Below are 21,547 nucleotides of genomic sequence, written 5' to 3'. Positions count from 1 at the left end.
TTATTATTATTATTATTATTTTGAGATGGAGCCTCAATCGGTCATCCAGGCTGGAGTGCAGTGGTGCGATCTCGGCTCACTGCAACCTCCACCTCCTAGGTTGAAATGATTCTCCTGCCTCAGCCTCCCAAAGTGCTGGAATTACAGGCGTGAGCCACCACGCCTGGGGTCCCTGGGGCTTTAGCCTTTACAGTTACCTCAGCCTGGAAACCTTTTTCACAGAGTTCTCTTCCCTACTCCAAGTCCATCTGCTTACACCTTACCTCCATCCTGTTTAAAATGCTCTTTTTCCACGATTTTATTCTGATTGTAGCAGTGTGATCTGATATGGTGTATCTATTTGCTTATCTGTTGTCTGCCTCTCTCACAGGAGTGTATTTCTAGTGCTGGAATCGTGCCTAGCTCATAGCAGGGACTCAATAAGTATTGAATGAATGATAACTTTAATGTTTTATTTAATGGAAAAAAGATCTAAAGCATATAATCTAAATCTTAAGTTTTGATAAAGCTAGATGTTGAATACAGTTTTATTTCTATTTTTTGATGATAATTATTATGTCATATTTCATACATACTCTGCTGGTTGACAAAAACTAGCTTCCTAAAATAATGTTACAGACATAAGTAAGAAATGGATTGTGGTGATACATAAGCTGTTAAAGAAACCCAGAGCCTAATTTATAGTGTATCAGGTTTGCAAGTGGTTTAAAACAATAGCGGTTTACTGAATGTTCTTACTAGCATGAGGGGACAGCTTGTGAGAAGTAGGAAGAGGCCAGAGAAGGTCCTGGGGTCTGGCACACTCTGATATACTTCATCACCTCTCCCTAAGCTCTCCCTACAGGGCAGTGGGGCCAGTGGTGACTTTTGCAGCACCCTCTCCATTGTCTTACCAAGGGCTTCAGCTGTGAGATGCCGGTTGGTGCTACAAGGAAGGGGAAACGTGTCAGCTCATTCCTCTGCTCTTTTCTCACATTGATTTCAAATGTCAGGAAGCTGGGCTGAGAAACCGGGCTTGTGATCCTAGTTGGACTACAGTCCACCATGTGCTGGAGAGCTCTGCAGGTTGTGCTAAAGGGTAGTGTCTTTATTGCCTCCTGTATAAGTTTGACTTTTATATAGGCAAGCAGGTTATTTCCAGGACAACTAAATTAGTTGGTGCGAAACCTCATTTCCTAGAAACACATTTTCTTAGTAGAGGAAACCCATATAACCATTTGTCTCCATCTAAGTGTAGCTAATAACATGAATAACAAAAATAGCTAATTATTTAAATAGCAAAAATAAGTATGGAAGATGAATTTGAAGTAAAATTCTAATATTAAGCCACTGATTATTTTAAAACAATCAGATTAAGTTGCAGTACCTCTGAAATAATTAAAGGAAAATTTGATTCTTAGAAAATCTCAATTCATTGGAAAGCCATGGAATTAATAAAATAAAAAAAAGAAAATCTCAGGCAATATAAACTAAGGAATGGCAAATGGAAAAATGTATTGATTGGTGCAAAAGTAATTGCGGTTTTTGACATTGAGAGTAATTACTTTTGCTATTATTTTTAATGGCGGAAACCATTTAATGGCAATTACTTTTGCACCAACCTATAAATAATTGGACTCTAGTTCCAACTTTGATATTTAGCTTTCCCATGACTGTTGACATATTGCCTAATCTACTTTCCTTGATTTTGTCAGTCAAGTGAAGAGGAAGAGACAGCTTGAGAAACATTTGTAAGAGAAATGTTTATTACTTTGTATGTGTTTTTCATCTTGCATATTAAATATAAATTCCTTTAGGTGATATTCTTTAAAATGATTTCCTTACTCCCTTTTATATTTAAACCCATTTTCTCTTAAAAAAAAAAATACTGCACAATTCTTAAAGACAAGGATTACCTCTTATTTGTATCATCAAATATAGAGTACAGTTTTTTTTTTTTTTTTTGAAATGGGTCTTGTTCTATCACCCAGGCTGGAGTGCAGTGGCGCCATCATGGCTCACTGTAGCTTCAACCTCCTGGGCTCAGGAGATCCTCCTATCTCAGCCTCCCCAGTAGCTGGGACTACAGGCATGCACCACCACATCCGCCTAACTTTTGAAAATTTTGTGGAGATAGGGTTTCACTATGTTGCCCAGGCTGGATTTAAACTCCTGGACCCAAGCAATCCTGCCGCCTTGGCCTCCCAAAGTGTTGGGATTACAGGCATGAGCTACTGTGCCCAGCCTAGAGTACAGTTCTTGACATATAGATAGAAATTAAGTATTTGTAGAATGAGTGGAAAAAAAAATGAAATGATTATGTTGATTTTGAGTTTCTCGGTGGAATAGGGCTTTGGATTCCTAGAAGAGACTTTAATGTTGAAAAATTATTTTTGTAGTTTTGAAAATGTTAAAAAATTGAACATGAGAAATCTCTACTTCCGGGCATGTGAAATTAAAGGGAGGGATGTTCAAGTTGTGAGAGATTCCCTAGGCTAGCAGTGCTGATGCAAGAAGGTGAACATGTAGACTGCTGTATTCTGTACACACACACACACACACACACACACACACACACACACACACACACACACACACACAGTCCCCCCCCCCCCCCCCCACACACACAGTCCCCTCCCTCCTGGGAAAGCAAAAGTTGTTGTTGTTGTTTGAGACAGAGTCTTGCTCTGTTGCCCAGGCTGGAGTGCAGTGGTGTGCAATTTCAGCTCACTACAACCTCTGCCTCCCTGGTTCAAGTGGCTCTCCTGCCTCAGCCTCCCGAGAAGCTGGGATTATGGGCGTGTGCCAACATGCCTGGCAAATTTTTGTATTTTTAGTAGAGGGTTTCACCATGTTGGTTAGGCTGGTCTCGAACTCCTGACCTCGGACTCCCAAAATGCTGAAACTACAGGCATGAGCCACCGCGCCCGGCAGCGGAAGTTTTTGACAATTTCTAGACAGTGTGTGTAAACACCTTTAGAGTCTAAAGTTAATGTTTGCCTTTTGCAGTCTTAGGCAGATACAATGAAGTGTGAAACACCTCTATCCAAACAACTGAGTTGGACTGGGCTGAAGATTTAAGTCCTTCAGTTCAGTGTAGTATCTCAAGGGTGGGATCCATTGCATGTTTGTTACAGGCCACTCCCTCTAGCTTTATCTGCTAAGCACTGTGAGATTGTGCTTGATTTCACTTTGCCTTTCTAGTTCAGGCCTCCAGCCTACCCAGCTGGAGGTAAATGTCCTGTGTAGAAACTGGCCATAAATTTAGGGCTCTTATGGAATTTAGTCTGTCATGCCAACCCATACAGCTGTCATAAGTTCTGCTGGTTTTTCTTTCTCTTGATGGAGTTCTGCCTATGGCAAGCCCCAGTTACCATCACTCACGCTGAAGCTCTACAAGTACCACAAGGAGAGAGGAAATGGCTGGCAGTTTCAGCTCACCTAGAAAGGGCTCTTCTCCCTCTGGAATTTTAAATCTGCTAGTCCTCTTTGCTATGCATAGAAGACAGCTCTTCAATCTTTAAAGCCATTTATTTATTTGAATAATCTATATAGTTTATCTGGTTGTTACTGTGAAAGCGCTAGCTTGCCTCTCTCTATTAAAGCTAACCTGGAAGTGGAAGTCTCATTGTTTTTTGAATTTTTGTTGCCACAAACATGACATAAGAATAAGTTTGTTCTGGGCCAGGCATGGTGGCTTATGCCTGCAGTTCCAGCACTTTGGAAGGCCAAACTGGGAGGATTCCTTGAGGCCAGGAGTTCAAGACCAGCCTGGGCAACATAGGGAAACCTCATCTAAAAAAAAAAAATTAACCAGGTATGGTGGCGAGCACTTGTATAGTCTCAGCTACTCTGGAGGCTGAGGTGAGAGGATTACATGAGCCCAGGAGTTTGAGGTTACAGTGAGCTATGGTTACGCCACTCTTCTCCAGCTTGGGCAGCAACAGAGTGAGACCCTGTCTCTTTAAAATAAATAAATAGGCCAAATGTTTAAAGTAGAAAGTCAAAGTGGCCAGCCATTCCACTACAAGATAACCAGTGTTTTCAATTTGATTTATAGCATTCCAGATTAGCATATGTGTGCATGAGTTTGTCATTTTCCTTTTTTTTTTGGAGACAGAGTCTTGCTTTGTTGCCGAGGCTGGAATGTGGTTGCAGGATCTTGGCTCACCGCAACCTCTGCCTCCCAGGTTCAAGCAATTCTCCTGCCTCAGCCTCCCGAGTAGCTGGGATTACAGGAATGCACCACCATGCCCAGCTAATTTTGTATTTTTAGTAGAAATGGGGTTTCTCCATGTTGGTCAGGCTGGTCTCAAACTCCCGACCTCAGGTGATCCGCCCGCCTTGGCCTCCCAAAGTGCTAGGGTTACAGGCGTGAGCCACCGCGTCCGGCCAGGAAATATTTTTTAAAAATTTCTAGAAGCCCTTAAAGTTTACAGGCTGTGCTAACGTGATAAATACCCAATAAAAATGTAGAAAAGAAGTTCTAAGAGATTTTAATATAGAATGACTGTTAACTTTTTTAGTTGAGAGTAACAGAAACTGACTCTGGTTAAACCAAGCAAAAAGTGATTTATTGGAAGGATGATAGGTATACAAAAATGGGATGGGGGATGAAATTGAACAGGTCTCAGAAAGGCAGGAATTGGCACAGCTCTTGGGACCTCAGCGGCAGGAGTTTGTGAACCCTTTCTTCAGGACATTGGAGACCCACTGCCCTTCAGACTCTCTCCGCATTGACATTTTAAATCCCCATAAAAGAGAGTTGTTGGATTTCTTTTGGCAGAGGTGTCTATGGTGTCAATCAGTTATGGTCCAGGAAATATGGTCACAAAGCATACATGTGACCAGTGGGGGCCCATCCCTGCATATCAGGGAGTATTCCCAGAGAAGGGAAGTTGACACAAACCGGGTTGCCTCTCCAGTGGTGTGCACCACAAAACCAGATTGAAGCACGTGGAGGGGGCAGAGTGGAGGGGATGGTATTACAGGCTCAGAACATGTCAGCAGTGGAGGAGAGCTCAGATGAAGATGCAGAATTTGTGGCAGAGCTGCACTTGTACTCCAGTCCTCAGGCTCTTGCATCTCTTACACCACGATGCTTATCTAGAGATGGAAAAGTGTTACAGCGGAGGCTTGGGTTGCCAGTTAGTGTGATAACTCCTGGGCAGACATCAGTGCCCAGTGTGTACAGGATGCCACTGAACTGAAATGGAAATGTTCCACTCCATATATGCTTGAAGATCTCCTTTTGGGGGTTTTCAATAGGAAAATGGTAATGTCAAAATATAAATGTGTTTCACAGCTAGTTTTGGAAACATTTTTCATTCCATTCCACATGAGATACTTACTGACAAAAATTAAGGAATTTATGCGCCTACAAGAAAAACTATGGACTCCCTACTTTTCAAAATTTCCCTGCTGAAAAAAGGAGACACTTCTGGACATACACATTCAGAGCATGGTATAGCCTATGTGATTTGTGTAAAGCTCCAAACTGTTCTCTCTAGTATGTGTGGTATGCAGTAGGGAGAGGCCAGTACATTTCAGTGAAATTGTAAGGACAGTTTCAGCAGAACTGATTTTAAGGAGCAACAGAAGCATACCATTTGAAAATGAATAGGGTTCGTTTAATGGACAAAGTATGATAACAGTTCTTTGATTGCTGAAGAATAATGGGTGGTTCACATTAGACATTAAGTTTTTAAAAATAAAGTTCCAAACCATTCGCCAGCTGGGCAGGTTCTGTTATCCTGCTGTAGCATGCAGCTGGAATGTGCTTATTTGCTTAAGGAAATTATGCTTTTGTGATTTTGTATTCATATCAGAAATGTGTGCTTCTGTTTCCTAATAATTACTTCACTGTTATTGCATTATAACATAGTTACTCCCTGTCCTTTCATGGGATTCTTGAAACCTTTATTCAGGATCATTTCTTCTGAGTCAGTTTACAGTGCAATAAAAACTTTTTTATTTTAATTATTTTTAAAAAATTTTCGTGAGACTTAAGAGACAGAAGGCAACATATAATCCAGGGTTTTCTTTTGCTATAGAGGATATCATTAGGACATTTGGCAAAATCTGAATAAACTTGTAGACTAGGCTGGGCACAGCGGCTCATGCCTGTAATCCCAGCACTTTGGGAGACCAAGGCAGGAGGATAGCTTGAGCCCAGGAGTTTGAGACCAGCCTGGGCAATGTAGTGAAATCCCATCTCTACAATAAATAAGTAAATATTTATTGTGTTAATCTTATGTTATCTTATGTTAATCTCTTATTGTGCTGTGGTCCCAGCTTCCTGGGAGGCTGAGGCCAGAGGATCACTTAAGCCTGAAAGGTAGAGGCTGCAGTGAGCCATGATCGCACCACTGCACTCCATCCTGGGTGGCAGAGTGAGATGCTGTCAAGAGAAAAAAAAGAAAAAACCTTTTCAACCTCCTTAAAATTCTCTTGTGCCCCACAGGAAGCTCTTGGACTAAAGCACAGAAAGTCATTACTAATTCTATCTGGAAGCCAGAAAATAAGGTGGAGCGAAAGATGACTCCAAACCTGGGGGACTGGGTAGACTGGATGGTGATGCTGTTGACCAAAATAGGTAATAGAAGAGGAGTATCAGGTTTTAACTGAGAGGGAGGGTTAGGATGGTGAGAAGAAGTTCAGCTTTAGACTTGTTGAGTTTGAGGTGACCATGAAGTCTAAATGGAGCTATGTAGAAGGCAGGTGGAAATGCGAATGTGGAGTTCTGGAAAGGAATTTGGGATTGCAGTGTAGACTTGAGCTTAGTCGTAGCATGTAAGGTCTAGCTGAGAACTCATAAGTAGATGAGAATTCACTAGAGAGGCTATAGATAGTGAGGCAAGTTTAAAGAGAAGGGTAGAGACACGGAGAAGGGGGGTGGGGAGCAGCCCTGGGCTGCAATGTGGGTGAGCAGCCAAAGCAGGCTTCCCCGCAGTTGACTTTCCACCAAGGGAACATGGGTGAATGACCAAGGCAGGCATCCCCGCGGAGATCAGACACCAATGGAACGTGGGTGAATAATCAGAGAGGCGTCCCCGCAATGATTAAACACCAAGGGAAGGCTGCCTTCCCGAGTCTGTGACTGGCACCGGAGTTTTGGGTCCACGGATAAAATGTGTCTCCTTTGTCTCTATCAGAAAATGAAAGGAATTGAAATTAAGAGAAGGGAGAGATTGAAGGGTGGCGCCAAGATTGAAAGGAGAAAGAGGTTGAGGGATAGTGAGAGAGGTTGGAGAAGCGAGTAAAAAGAGGCGGCTTACCCGATTTAAAATCTGTGAGATGTTCCGTGGGCTGATTGGTCTGAGGACCCGAGGTCGTAGGTGGATGTCTTCATGCAGTGAGTATGAGGATGGGGGACTGGTCTCCTGAAGGAATCCCGCTGACCCAGCTCTTCAGTACCAAATGTTTCAAGTGTGCATGTGAAGAGAACCCCCCCCCGCCCCCCGCCGCCCCCCACCCCACCAAACAGGCTTTGTGTGGGCAACAAGGCTGTTTGTTTCACCTGGGTACAGGTGGGCTGAGTCCGAAAAAGGAGTCAGCGAAGGGCGGTGGATTATCATTAGTTCTTAGAGGTTTTGGGATAGGCGGTGGCAAAGGGCGGTGGATTATCATTAGTTCCTAGAGGTTTTGGGATAGGCGGTGGAGTTGGGAGCAATGTTTTGTGGGCAGGGGGTGGATCTCACAAAGTACATTCTCAAGGGTGGGGAGAATTATAAAGAACCTTCTTAAGGGTGGGGGAGATTACAAAGTACATTGATTGGTTAGGGTGGGGCAGAAACAAATCACAATGATGGAATGTCATCAGTTAAGGCTATTTTCATTTCTTTTGTGGAACTTCAGTTGCTTTAGGCCAGCTGGTTTTATACGTGCAGGTCACTGGGGATATGATGGCTTAGCTTCGACTCAGAGGCCTGACAATATATACTCGTAAAAAACAAGAAAAATCAAAGCCGTTTAGAAGGTTATAAACAAAAAATATGCCATCTTTTCCCACCCTACTCCTTACCCCATTTTCTTGTGTCTCCTTCCAGACAATTTTCGTCGTATGGAAACATATGTATTACACATATGGCTTATCTTTTATTATACTTTCCCATTATTGCTTTGGTTAGGAGTGCTTTTTCAGCTGCCTAATAAACATGGTTGACAGCCCACAGGCATGTGGACAAAATGGTTCATTAGTTTGATTTTTTTTCCTTCTCTTGTTCTGTAATGTGTTTTATGGTGGTGTGCTTATAGTCTTGTCGGAAAAAAAATTTCTTCCTTTGCATTTTTATTTTCTTTTACATTTTCTTAAACAGTAATATTACTGTTCAGGCAAACATTTCTTGATATTCCTAAATTTTTCCTTAATTAATAATGCTAATATAGTATCACATTCTTGTTTGCTTAATGTGAACAGACTGTGAACAGACTGATACGAAATGTTATTAAGTGTTAACTATTTATTAAGACTTCATAAATACTACCCTGGGTGCTAGACGTGCAATAATGAGCAAAACAGACCTGGTGTTTTTCCTCATGGATTATTACCTATGTATAAGAGAGTAATATCATTGTTATTGTTTGAATCATGTGAAGGATAAGATTTAGCATCAGTCCTTAAAGGTGAAGTGATTTTGTTCTCTCAGAGTTTAAAGACTTTTCACCTTTTTGAGAGGCTTGCATGTCAGTTGGCATGCTCATCCGCCTCCCTGTATCATCAGTCACTCTGTTCTGACTGAAGCCACATTCCAAAGTCACTTTTCACAGGTTCTGAAGGTGGAAAAAAAGAAAACCCAGCCACTTCTTAGTTGAACCTTAATTCTTTAAAATACATTTAATTTTGAATAAGGCTTTGGTAAAATCACACAGTTCTTCATAATGGTTTAGCATCCTCCTTCCTAGAGAGTCCAGCCTACAGTATGAATTGACCTGATCCTGCCTGTCTGGGTGTGCCTGAAATCAAGGCGGATATCTTTAAAAGAGACCCACCCATAGCATTCCTGACCTGTAAACTCGCTGCATGTTGGTTTGAGACTGGGGGGGGGCTCTTAATTTCCAGGCTTTTTAATGATGTGTACAGTTGAGAGTGAATAATTTAAATAATTTCATAGTTAGGGAGAGTTCGGCACTGGTATTAAACAGAATTCTTAAGGCAAAATATTTTCAGGTACAGTTTTTAAAGAGATGATCAGAAGGTAATTTTTCTTGTCTTTTAAATTGCTTTTCATTTTGCTTTGCCCAGCTTAATAACTTTTTTATATTGTTGTTAATTTTTAAACAATTTTCTGTCTTAAGATATTGGCTCAATTTTAGCTATTCTGTTCTAAATACATTACAATCTTATTCCCGCATAAAAGTTTAAGTGTTAAATATTGACACCAAACTTTTTCTCCTATGTGAAAGAGATTGATGAAGACCTAAATGAGTTTGTGAATAGTTTTCAGAAGTTATTTAGATCATCAAGTTGAATCAGTACCAACAGATTCCATCCATCTGCCATGCCTATCTGAATGCCTGTCCTTTGTCACATATAACTGTGTCTTTCCAAACTATTCCAATTTGTAACACTGAAGCAGCTTTCCAAAACTAACATTACCAGGATAGGATATTCTAAAATATCTTTACCCCTTGGATATATATAACAATTGATTGTATAGTTATGTAAATTTTATTAATTTGTTTTTATTTGTTTATATCATATCTCTGATCAGATTACCTGAGAGGGCAGGAAAGGATCTTTTAGTTCTTTGGGACTTTTCATAATGCTTAATTGACGATACGCCCCTGGTAAATTTTGATTAACCATCCTCACTGCAGTTGTTCCAAAGTTAAGATTAAAGTTAACACACAAACTTGTCTAGCAGATTTCTTCTATAAAGCAAGATTTGCATTAAAATTGACCAAGAAGCAAAAAGTTTTCATCTATGAGATCAAAAGTAAAGTAGCTTGGTTTTGTGTATTAAAATCCAAGTATCCCAAAGGTTAAAACAAGGGATAATCTTAACAATGTTTGGGAATGAATACTTAAGATGAAGGGGGACCGAAGAATTCATGACACACAGTTACTAAGAATTTTTCCCCTTGTTTTGGGTTTCACTTTCTTTTTACTTTTATATAATGCTGGGCCACACTTTTTTTTTTTTTTTTCTCTATCACCTAGGCTGTAGGGAAGTGGCACGATCATGGCTCACTGCCACCTTGACCTTCTGGGCTCAGGTAATCATCCCACCTATCTCCTGAGGACCTGGGACTACAGGCATGTGCCACCATGTCCAGCTAGTGTTTTTGTTTTTTGTTTTTGTAGAGACAAAATTTTGCCATGTGCCCAGGCTGGTCTCAAGCTCCTGGGCTCAAGTGATCTGCCCACCTTGGCCTCCCAAAGTGCTAGGATTACAGGCATGTGCCACTGCACCCAGCCTGGACCACACTTATATAAACATCTTAGTTTTTTGCATGATTCACTTGTGTTATCACTCCAACAAAGGTTAATTTGAACTACGTGTTTCTACAGGGGCCTACTGCTGATAATTATTGGAATACTATGGCTGGGTGGCTTTAAGAATGTGTGGTAGTAAAACATTTACAAATACTTTACATTCTAAAGCTGAATTTACTTTTGAACTTTTGATCTCTTCATCTGTAATATAGTACTTTTTTTGGGACAGGCTTTCTCTTTGTTGATTTATATTTTTTGCTTTTTTTATTAGAACAAAAGAAATTATGCTAGCATTTTAGAATCTATTTAAGAAAATCAAATAATGATAAAAATCAGTGTTAGGTGGTGTTCTTATGCAGTCCTTCTTGCTCCCCTTCTTTTACTGTTCATCTGAAGGGCATATAATTTATAAGTTATTTCTATTGAAAACAAGTAGCCCTGCTTATCTCTTAGTGTTACATTTGACTGTTGCTTACAAAATTCTTTTTTTTTTTTTTTTTTTTTTTTGAGATGGGGTTTCGCTCTTGTTGCCCAGGCTGGAGTGCAATGGTTTGATCTCGGCTCCCCACAACCTCCATCTCTCAGGTTCAAGCAATTCTCCTGCCTCAGCCTCCTGAATAGCTGAGATGATAGGCATGTGCCACCACACCCGCCTAGTTTTGTATTTTTAGTAGAGATGGGGTTTCTCCATGTTGGTCAGGCTGGTCTCGAACTCCCAGCCTCAGGTGATTCACCCACCTCGGCCTCCCAAAGTGCTGGGATTATAGGCGTGAGCCATTGTGCCTGACCTAAAATTCTTTTTCTTTTTTTTTCTTGTTTCCAGTGAGGTTGGAACTTAGAAAATCCTTTTTTTTTTTTTTTTTTTTGACACGGAGTCTTGCTCTGTCACCCAGGCGGGAATGCAGTGGCGTGATCTTGGCTTACTGCAGCCTCCACTTCCCAGGTTCAAGCAACTCTCCTCCCTCAGCCTCCCAAGTAGCTGGGATTACAGGTGTGCACCACCAATCCTGGCTAATATTTGTATTTTTAGTAGAGACGGGGTTTCACCATGTTGACCAGGCTGGTTTTGAACTCCTGACCTCAAGTGATCTGCCCGCCTCAGCCTCCCAAAGTGCTGGGATTACAGGTGTGAGCCACTGCGCCCGGTGGAACTTAGAAAATTCTTAAGGTGTAATTCAGCAAATCTCTAAGGACCTAGATTTTAGGTAGGAATGTTTTTCTTGCCATGATGGAAATAAACATTTTTAACCTCTCTTTTAGATCCACCATGTTACACAAAATGGAGGACTATATAAAAGACCATTTAATGAAGCTTTTGAAGAAACACCAATGCTGGTTGCTGTGCTCACGTATGTGGGGTATGGCGTACTCACCCTCTTTGGATATCTTCGAGATTTCTTGAGGTATTGGAGAATTGAAAAGTGTCACCATGCAACAGAAAGAGAAGAACAAAAGGTAACTGTTAGAGAGTTTTTGATTCTGTAAATAGAAGCCTTTTATGGAAATCTTAGTATTTTTGCACAAAAGTTTTTTCTCAGAAATTTGGGTACACATTAAAATTAAACTATTCCAGATGCAGTTAAATAAAAACATTCTACAAAGAAAGCTTAAGACCGGGTACGGTGGCTCATGTCTGTAATCCCAGCACTTTGGGAGGCCGAGATGGGTGGATCATGAGGTCAGGAGATCGAGACCACTCTGGCTAACATGGTGAAACCTCGTCCCTACTAAAAATACAAAAAATTAGCTGGGCGTGGTGACGGGTGCCTGTAGTCCCAGGTACTCGGGAGGCTGAGGCAGGAGAATGGCGTGAACCTGGGAGGCGGAACTTGCAGTGAGCCAATATTGCGCCACTGCATTCCAGCCTGGGGGACAGAGCAAGACTCCGTCTCAAAAAAAAAAAAAAAGAAAAGAAAGGTGAAAACAAGGTTAAAGATATCAAAGCATTCAACATGGGTTTAATCAAGAAGAACCTAAGGAGGTGGGCGGCACTATCCCTGTTTTATGGATTAGAAATCAAAAAGTCACAAGTTAAACAACGTTTCCTAAGATGCCAGGCGTCAGAGCTGCTGTATGGACAGAGGACTGTGAAGTGAAAAAGCCATGCTCTTTCTGTTCATACCACCGTGCTGAATCCCAGCTTGTGTTTACCATTTTCTGAAAAGGTTGTATTCTTTGGAATTAATAATGTGTTTTCTCACAGATACATTATACATAGTTGGGTGATTCACACATCAGCTCCTCTCCCCAGACAAACAAGCTGTAATACAGAATGTGGCCAACCGATTCTATTTACAGTAAACAACACTCTTATTGTAGGAATGGTAAACATATGAGCATGGCTGTCTGGGGAAGAGGGCTTCATTCACTTTACTTTTCCCTGCATGTTCCTTTGTACCTCTGAAGGGTTTTTTGTTTGTTTGTTTGTTTATTTTTTGAGACGGAGTCTCGCTCTGTCGCCCAGGCTGGAGTGCAGTGGTGCGATCTCGGCTCACTGCAAGCTCCGCCTCCTGGGTTCACACCATTCTCCTGCCTCAGCCTCCTGAGTAGCTGGGACTACAGCCACCTGCCACCACGCCCGGCTAATTTTTTTTTTTTTTTTAAGACGAGTCTCGCTCTGTTGCCCAGGCTGGAGTGCAGTGGCTCTGTCTCGGCTCACTGCAAGCTCCGCCTCCCAGGTTCACGCCGTTCTTCTGCCTCAGCCTCCCGAGTAGCTGGGACTACAGGCACCTGCCACCACGCCAGGCTAATTTTTTTTTGTATTTTTAGTAGAGATAGGGTTTCACCGTGTTAGCCAGGATGGTCTCGATCTCCTGACGTTGTGATCCACCCACCTCGGCCTCCCAAAGTGCTGGGATTACAGGTGGGAGCCACTGTGCCTGGCCAAGTTTTTTGTTTTTTTAACTTGTTATTGACTTGGAGCTCACTTCTGGAGTTGTATACATTACATATGTGTTACCTAGTCTCCATAAATAGATAAAATGAGGGTTAAAGATGCCTGATTTTACTAAAAATAAAACAAACCTGTGTGTTCTTGGCATGTCCCACATGGCAAAAGGTTGTCTTTCAGCCCAGGGAAATGTACCAGATTAGAGAAGGACTTAAGACATTAAAGTTTTTTTGTGGTCCCTGTGCGTCCGAGGAAAAGAGACAGGTGTGGGGTGAGCAAAGGCAACGCTGAGACGAGCCAGTGAACATTGATTGTAGAAGAAACAATTATTCAGGTAATGGATAGTGGTCATGTGCAAATGGGAAGAGTACATCATGAAAACATTGTCAGTTACTAGGAAGACAAAACCAGTCAGTAGATATATGGATTCAAAAGTGGCTCCTGAGAGAACCCAAGATTAGGCATCCTTTCTCTCTCATCTCAACCATCTTGTACTCCATCCGAGCCCCAGCACAAGTTGGCCATCCTACTCATTGCCCTGCAAGTTAATTTCACAAAGAAGGTAAATAAGTTTTTTGAATGCAAAGCCCTGCATTCAGAAGTTGGTCCAGTAGCCTTAACTAGTTTTTGTCTTTTAAAACCCAAACACATTTTTAACATTTTTTATTTTATTATTATTATTTTTTAGACAAGAGTCTTGCTTGGTCGCCCAGGCTGGAGTATAGTGGTGTGATCTTGGCTCACTGCAACCTCCGCCTCCCGGGTCCCAGCAATTCTCATGCTTCAGCCTCCCAAGTAGCAGGGATTATAGGCATGTGCTACCACTCTCCAGATAATTTTGTATTTTTAGTAGAAATGAGGTTTCACCATGTTGGCCAGGCTGGTCTCAAACTCCTGACCTCAAACGATCCACCCGCCTCGGCCTCCCAAAGTGCTGGGATTACAGATGCGAGCCACTGTGCCCGGCCCACATTTTTAATACTTTTTGATCCCCCTTCTACCCCTGAGCATGTCCACCCAGAGTGCATCTACAGTACATTGATTTTGTATAGCCCTCAGTGACAGCTTACCATACCCTTCCTAGGTTGTACAGTATTGCAGTTACTTGTTCACAGGCCTGTATCCTCCTACTAGACTGAGTTAATGGCAGTTATGACCAATGGTAGCTGAAGTTTTATTTATACATTCAAACTAAAAACTCTTTATCTGCAGGGACCTCTCCTAGTGTAGACGCATAGTCGAAACTTAACAATTGACGTGTATAGCTGGTGGTGAAGGAAGTGCTGACTGTGGTGCAGACAGCACATTCCTGGATGAGGGGATAGTATAGACAAAGGCATGAAGAATGTATGGGAGAATCTGGAATGTAGACAGAAGAGAAATTGTGTTTTGAAAATCAAAGTAAGAAGTTTGGTAGGCAATGAGGAGTAGTTTTTTTGTTTTTGTTTTTAAATAGAGACAGCGTCTTGCCATGTTGTCCAAGCTTGTCTCAAACTCTTGTGCTCAAGCGATCCTCCTGCCTTGGCGTCCCAAAGTGTTGGGATTACAGGAGTGAGCCACCATGACCCCAAGGGCAGTTTTTGATCAGGGGATTTTTCATAGAGCTTGCGCAGCTGGTGCTGCAAGTGTGATGAATGAATGAAACCAACAAGATGCATCTGAATTACTTTGTTTGTGAGTACATTATCTTTGGAACTTGTTTCATGTTTACAGAAAGTAAATTGGTGGTTTAAGTGTTGGGAGCTGCCTGTGTATCCTTTGTGTGAAAGAATTAGAACACACAGATTTTATTCTTAAGTAGTTTCTAATTTTGTTGAGGAGACAAGCATTTGAAAGTTATGGGCCTTTGCAAAACCATTATACAAGTAAATAATACTTAGATTATATGAAGATATAGAACAAAAAAAGTATCTGAGTAGCACAGGGTTAATCAGGAAACAATTCTTGGAGGAAGTAATACAAGGAAATGGGAGGCTGAGGAGAGCATTTGCCTCTGCAGTTTATGGAGAAGATTGTATTAAATTATTCAAATTCATTTCAATAGAATATTCCCAGTAGATAACATTTGCAGTTAAAACAGCCAACTTCTGCCATTTTCTTACAAAAATTCAGCTTTTAGAAGGAAAGGAAAAGTCATTCCTTTCCTGTGATAGATCATGTTTGTTTTCTAATGTTGAATTAGATATGGGAAACAGGGAGGCAAATTAAGTGTTAAACTGGAAGGAGGTGAGGAAAAGTGGTTGCTTGGGAGCATAAAACGCGAATATAGTGTTGCTACTTCATCATTTCACTGAGAGAGTAGTATTCATAACCACATCCTGGTTTTCTTCCTCATTTCATTATGAAAGAGAGCCCAGTTTAACTATGTTAATTCTCTGTTGTAGGGAAATACTGTATGTTGCTTTGAATACAACTAAATCACATGATCATACCAATAAAGATGAGTTACCATGAGTTTGTTCTATTTTATATAAATTGCATAAAATTCTTGGAATTCTTTACCCCTTAATCCTCTGTTATTCATGGTGGTTTGGATGAGAATGTTGTTTTTCTCAATCTATGGTTTATTTCTTTGTGATGTGAGGTGAAGCTAGTAGTTCAGAAACATGTGCGTGACAGATACAGGAAAAGCTTGAATTAATAAAAATATTCTAAGCTGAGGCAGGAGGATCACTCAAGGCCAGGAGTTTGAGACCAGCTGACACAACATAATGAAACCTCATCTCTACAAAATGAAAAAATTTAATTCAGAAAAAACTATTCTAATATTTAGATAGGAAATAGCTAGGAACGTAAGGAGTAAATTATGGTAGGTAGTTACCACATACTCACTAAATTTTAAACTAATATTTTGCCTCCACAGCTTGTTCATGATCAGATATTTAAAAATGGGAGGACCAAATACCACGTTCTCACTTATTTTTTTATTTTTTTAATATTTTTATTTTTTTTGAGATGGAGTCTCACTCTCGCCCAGGCTGGAGTGCAGTGGCATGATCTTGGCTCACTGCAATCTCCGCCTCCACAATTCAAGCGATTCTCTTGCCTCAGCCTCCCAAGTAGCTGGAATTACAGGCATGCACCACCACGCCCAGCTAATTTTTTGTATTTTTAGTAGAGACAAGGTTTCACTATGTTGGCCAGCCTGGTCTTGAACTCCTGACCTCAGCCTGCGTTGGCCTCCCAAAGTGCTAGGATTACAGGAGTGAGCCACTGTGCCTGGCCTGTTGTCACTTATAAGTGGGAGCTAAATAATGAGAACATATGGATACAAAGAGGAAAACGACACTTGTGGTGGGTAAGAAGAGGGAGAGGATTAGAAAAAATAACCTATTGGGTGCTAGGCTTAGTACCTGGGTGACAAAATAATCTGTACAACAAGCCGTTGTGATGCGAGTTTACCTGCACAACCTGCACACCTACCCCTTAACCTAAAATAAAAGTTACAAAAAATAAGTAGATTAAAAATGGGAGGGATAGGATACGGGGAAGGGACATTATATGTTTATATCCCAATAGGCTTATTTTCAAGATACAAAAGAAAGAAAGAAATTCAAATACATTACTAGGAATTCCCAGAGGGATTTTATTCTTGACTTCCTTCAAAAAGTAGCATACAGCCGGGTGCGATGGCTCACACCTGTAATCCCAGCACTTTGGGAGGCCGAGGTGGGTGGATCACCTGAGGTCAGGAGTTCAAGACCAGCCTGGCCAACGTGATGAAACCCCATCTCTACTGAAAATACAAAAATTAGCCAGGCGTGGTCGTGGGCACCTGTAATCCCAGCTGCTTGGGAGGCTGAGGCAGGAGAATGGCTTGGACCTGGGAGGCGGAAGTTGCAGTAAGCTGAGATCATGTCACTGCACTCCAGCCTGGGCAATAGAGACTGTGTCTCAAAAAAAAGTAGTGTACTAAGAATATTCTGGTACCTGTCATTTTGGTGCATTAAGCTAGGGGATTGATCGTTTGGTTTGTCTTCTTTAATTCTGTGTATGATTCTACATTTAAAAAGAACACAACTGGCTGGGTACGGCGGCTCACACCTATAATCCCAGCACTTTGAGAGGCCAAGGCCGGCAGATCACCTGAAGTCAGGAGGTGAGACCAGCCTGACCAACATGGTGAAACCCCATCTCTACTAAAAATACAAAAATTATCTGGGGCGTGGTGGCACATGCCTGTAATCCCTGCTACTTGGGAGGCTGAGGCACGAGAATCGCTTGAACCAGAGAGGCGGAGGTTGCAGTGAGCCAAGATCACACCATTGCACTCCAGCCTGGGCAACAAGAGAGAAACTCCGTCTAAAAATAAATACATACATACATACATACATACGTACATATATACATACATACAGAAGAGCACTACTTAGCTCTCCCAGAATCACCTGAACCTGGGAGGTGGAAGTTGCAGTGAGCTAAGATTGTGCCACTGCACTCTACCCTGGACAATGGAGTGAGATTGTCTAAAAAAAAATAAGAAGAATAAAAAATAAAGAGCACTACATTTCATTGTTTTGTGTTAGTTGCTGGGCACAGGACAGCAGTAGTCTTTTTAAATAATTGACATATCATAAAGGTTACCTATTTAAAGTGTACGATACAATGGTTTTTAGTATATCTACAGAGTTGTGCAGCCAGCACCACAATTTAATTTTGTAATGTTTTTCTCTTCTGAAAAAGAAACCATGAACCATTAGCAGTCACTCCTTCCTCATCCACCCTCCCCACCCTTGGCAGCCACTAATCTACTTTCTGTCTCTATAGATCTACTATTCTGGACATTTCATATAAATGGACATTTCATATAAATGGGATCATACAGTGTATGTTCTTCTGTGTCTGGCTCCTTTCACTTGGCGTGATGTATTTGAAGTTTATATTGTAGCATGTATCGGTACTTCATTGCTTCCTATTGCTGAATAATATTTCATCATATGGAGCAGTCATCTCTATTTTCTATAGGGATTTGTCACTGGTAAGAAACTATACTCAAAATAAACCTTTCGAAGAAGTTTTGTAGTAGGTTTACCACTGTATCTGTTTGGACTAGTGCCGGTAGGTTTACCTCTGTATCCGTTTGGACTAGTGCCAGTATTAGGTTTGCAGGAGTTTCCCTGTTACCTGTTTTCCCTGTTTTTCATGCCAGGAAAGCTTTTCCTTCAAATAGTCCCATGGCTAGTTCCCTCACTTCAGTTTTGTCCTCTGTTCTACCCAGGGCACCCCAGCTAATTTGCAGCATGTCTCCCCCTTTCCTGCTTGCTTTTGTTTTTGTTAGTATTTGTCACTGTCTAACATACTTTATTTATTTTTATTTTTATTTATTTTTATTTTCTTGAGACAGTGTCTTGCTCTGTTGCCCAGGCTGGAGTGCAATGGCGCGATCATGGCTTACTGCAACTTCTGTCTCCCAGGTTCAAGCAATTCTCCTGCCTCAGCCTCCAGAGTGGCTGGGACTACAGGCATACGCAACCACACCTAATTTTTGTGTTTTTAGTAGAGACGGGGCTTTGCCATCTAGGCCAGGCTGGTCTTGAACTCCTGGGCTCATGTTATCTGCCCACCTCGGCCTCCCAAAGTGCTGGGATTACAGGCGTGAGCCACTGAGCCTAGACTAGCAAACTTTATATTTTATATGTTTATCTCTTCCACCAGAATACAGATTCCGAGAGGGCAAGGATTATTACCTTTTTGTTTACTACTCTATACTACAGGGTGCTTGGCACATATTAGACGCTCGGTAAAAGTTTAAGATATGAGGCCAGAGGCCAGGCATGATAGCTCACACCTGTAATTTCAAGCACTTTGGGAGGCTGAGGTAGGAATATAGCTTGAGCACAGGAGTTTGAGACCAACCTGAGCAATGTAACAAGACCCTGTCTCAACAGGAAAGTTAAAAAATTAGCTGGGTGTGGTGGCCCACACCTGTAGTCTTAGCTACTTGGGAGACTGAGGTGGGAGGATCACTTGTACCCAGGAGTTCAAGGCTGCTGTGAGCTGTGATTGAGCCACTGCACTCCAGCCTGGGTGACAGAGTGAGACCTTGTCTTTTTTTTTTTTGAGACAGGGTCTTGCTCTGTCGTCCAGGCTGGAGTGCAATGGCATGATCTCGGCTCACTGCAACCTCTGCCTTCCGGGTTCAAGTGATTCTCGTGCCTCAGCCTCCTGAGTAGCTGGGACTGCAGGCGTGCACCACCACGCCCAGCTAATTTTTTGTATTTTTTTTTGTGTGCGTGTGTGTGTGTGTGTGTGTGTGTGTGTGTGTGTGTGGAGACGGAGTCTCGCTCTGTCGCCCAGGATGGAGTGCAATGGCGCGATCTTGGCTTACTGCAACCTCTGCCTCCCGGGCTCAAGCGATTCTTCTGCCTCAGTCTCCCAAGTAGCTGGGATTACAGGCATCCGCCATCACACCTGGCTAATTTTTGTATTTTTAGTGGAGACAGGCTTTCACCATGTTGGCCAGGCTGGTCTTGAACTCCTAACCTCAGGTAATCTGCCCACCTCGGCCTCCCAAAGTACTGGGATTACAGGCGTGAGCCACCGTGCCTGGCCATTATCTCTTAAAAAAAAAAAAAGTTTAAGACATGAATGGTATTGTGAGTGGTGGTAACAGTAACAATGTAAAGTATTTTGAAGTATATGTAGTCGAGGTGGGTGTGTACCTACACACATGCACACACAAACAGGCAAATGACTGTTTTAGATGGAGGAAAAACCAGTGTTTTTTTTATCTTGAAATCTCATTCTACGCTTTCATGGACAGCATAGAAACAGCAAGCAAGTGGCTTCCTGTTTTTAACATTAAAAACAGGAAAGGACAGACGGTGGTATGACCTATATGAACAGTAAGGAAAGTCGTTAATTAACCATGGTTGAAAGGTTTAAAAGTTGTAGTCTGAAAACCTTTCATTGAGTATTTCACCTACTTTTCTTCATTAAGTAGAGATAAAAACAGAATTATTGGTTTATAAAATACTTTTAGAATTTATAATGCTTTCCCTTTCCCTTTTCTTTTTCTTTTCTTTTCTTTCTTTGTGTGTGTTTTTTTTTTTTTTTTTTTTGAGACAGGGTCTCACTCTGTCACCCAGGCTGGAGTGCAGTGGCACAATCTCAGCTCACTGCAGCCTCGACCTCCCTGTGCTTAGGTGATCCTCCCACCTCAGCCTCCGGAGTTGCTGGAACTGCAGGCATGTACCACCATGCCCTGCTAATTTTTGTATTTTTTTGTAGAGACTGGGTTTTGCCACGTTGCCCAGGCTGATCTTGAACTCCTGGGCTTAAGTGATTCGCCTGCCTCAGCCTCCTAAAGTGCTAGGATTATAGGCATGAGCCACTGTGCCTGGGCCAGATTTTTTTTTTTCTTTTCTGAGAAAGGATCTTGCTCTGTTGCTCAGGGTTGAGTACAGTGGCACAATCTCAGCTCGCTGCAACCTTTGCCTCCCACGCTCCAGTGATTCTCCCACCTCAGCCTCTTGAGTAGCTGGGACTAGAGGCGCACGCTACCACAACTGGCTAATTTTTGTATTTTTTTTGTAGAGACAGGGTTTTGCCTTGTTGCCCAGGTTGATCTTGAACTCCTGAGCTCAAGCGATCCACCTGCCTTGGCCTCCCAAAATCCTGGGATTATAGGCATCCGCCACCACGTCCAGCTATAATGAATTTTAACCGTGTGATGACTCCATTTTCAACACTTCCTCAGGTGGGAATTATTTGGGATTTTAAAATTCTTAATTTAAGTTTTGAAACAACTTTGTCATGTTTCAGTTATTTCTAAATTTATCTCATAAGGCTATTTCTTCTTTAGTAGAAAATACGTTTTCCAACTGGGTGTGGTGGCTCATACCAATATAATCCCAGCAGTTTGGGAGACTGAGGCAGGAGGATTGTTTGAGGTTAGGAGTTTAGACCGGTGTGGGCAACAGAGAGAGATCTTGTCTTTACAAAAGATTTAAAAAAATTAGCCAAGCGTGGTGGTGTGCACCTGTATGTAGTCCTGGCTACTTGAGAGGCTGAGGTGGGGAGATAGCTTGAGTCCAAGAATTTGAGGCTGCCGTGAGCTATGATCATGCCACTTCTCTCCAGCCTGGGTTACAGAGTGAGACACTGTTTCTAACAATAATAACAACAACAACAACAACAAATGTTGCCCAAATAAAAATTCAAAACGTTATAGATTTTTTTTTACTATCTTGTCTTTGACATGCAATATTATGTTTATAATGAAATGTCTTGAAATCTTT

The 21,547-nt window shown here is 41.7% G+C and overlaps 1 protein-coding gene across 1 annotated transcript in view; it reads left to right on the top strand.

Moving 5' to 3' along the window:
* SPTLC2 (serine palmitoyltransferase long chain base subunit 2) overlaps positions 1-21,547 on the top strand; it is a 105,710-nt gene that overhangs the window by 7,915 nt on the left and 76,248 nt on the right. Inside the window, exon 2 of the mRNA XM_054448640.2 lies at positions 11,678-11,872. Within this exon, the coding sequence (XP_054304615.1) occupies positions 11,678-11,872 (195 nt within the window). The remainder of the gene's footprint in view (positions 1-11,677; positions 11,873-21,547) is intronic.

Source organism: Pongo pygmaeus, chromosome 15 (assembly GCF_028885625.2).
Source record: "Pongo pygmaeus isolate AG05252 chromosome 15, NHGRI_mPonPyg2-v2.0_pri, whole genome shotgun sequence".
NCBI lineage: Eukaryota > Metazoa > Chordata > Mammalia > Primates > Hominidae > Pongo > Pongo pygmaeus.
Note: the sequence above shows the minus strand (reverse complement) of the source record. Positions and strands in the feature narration are given on the sequence as shown.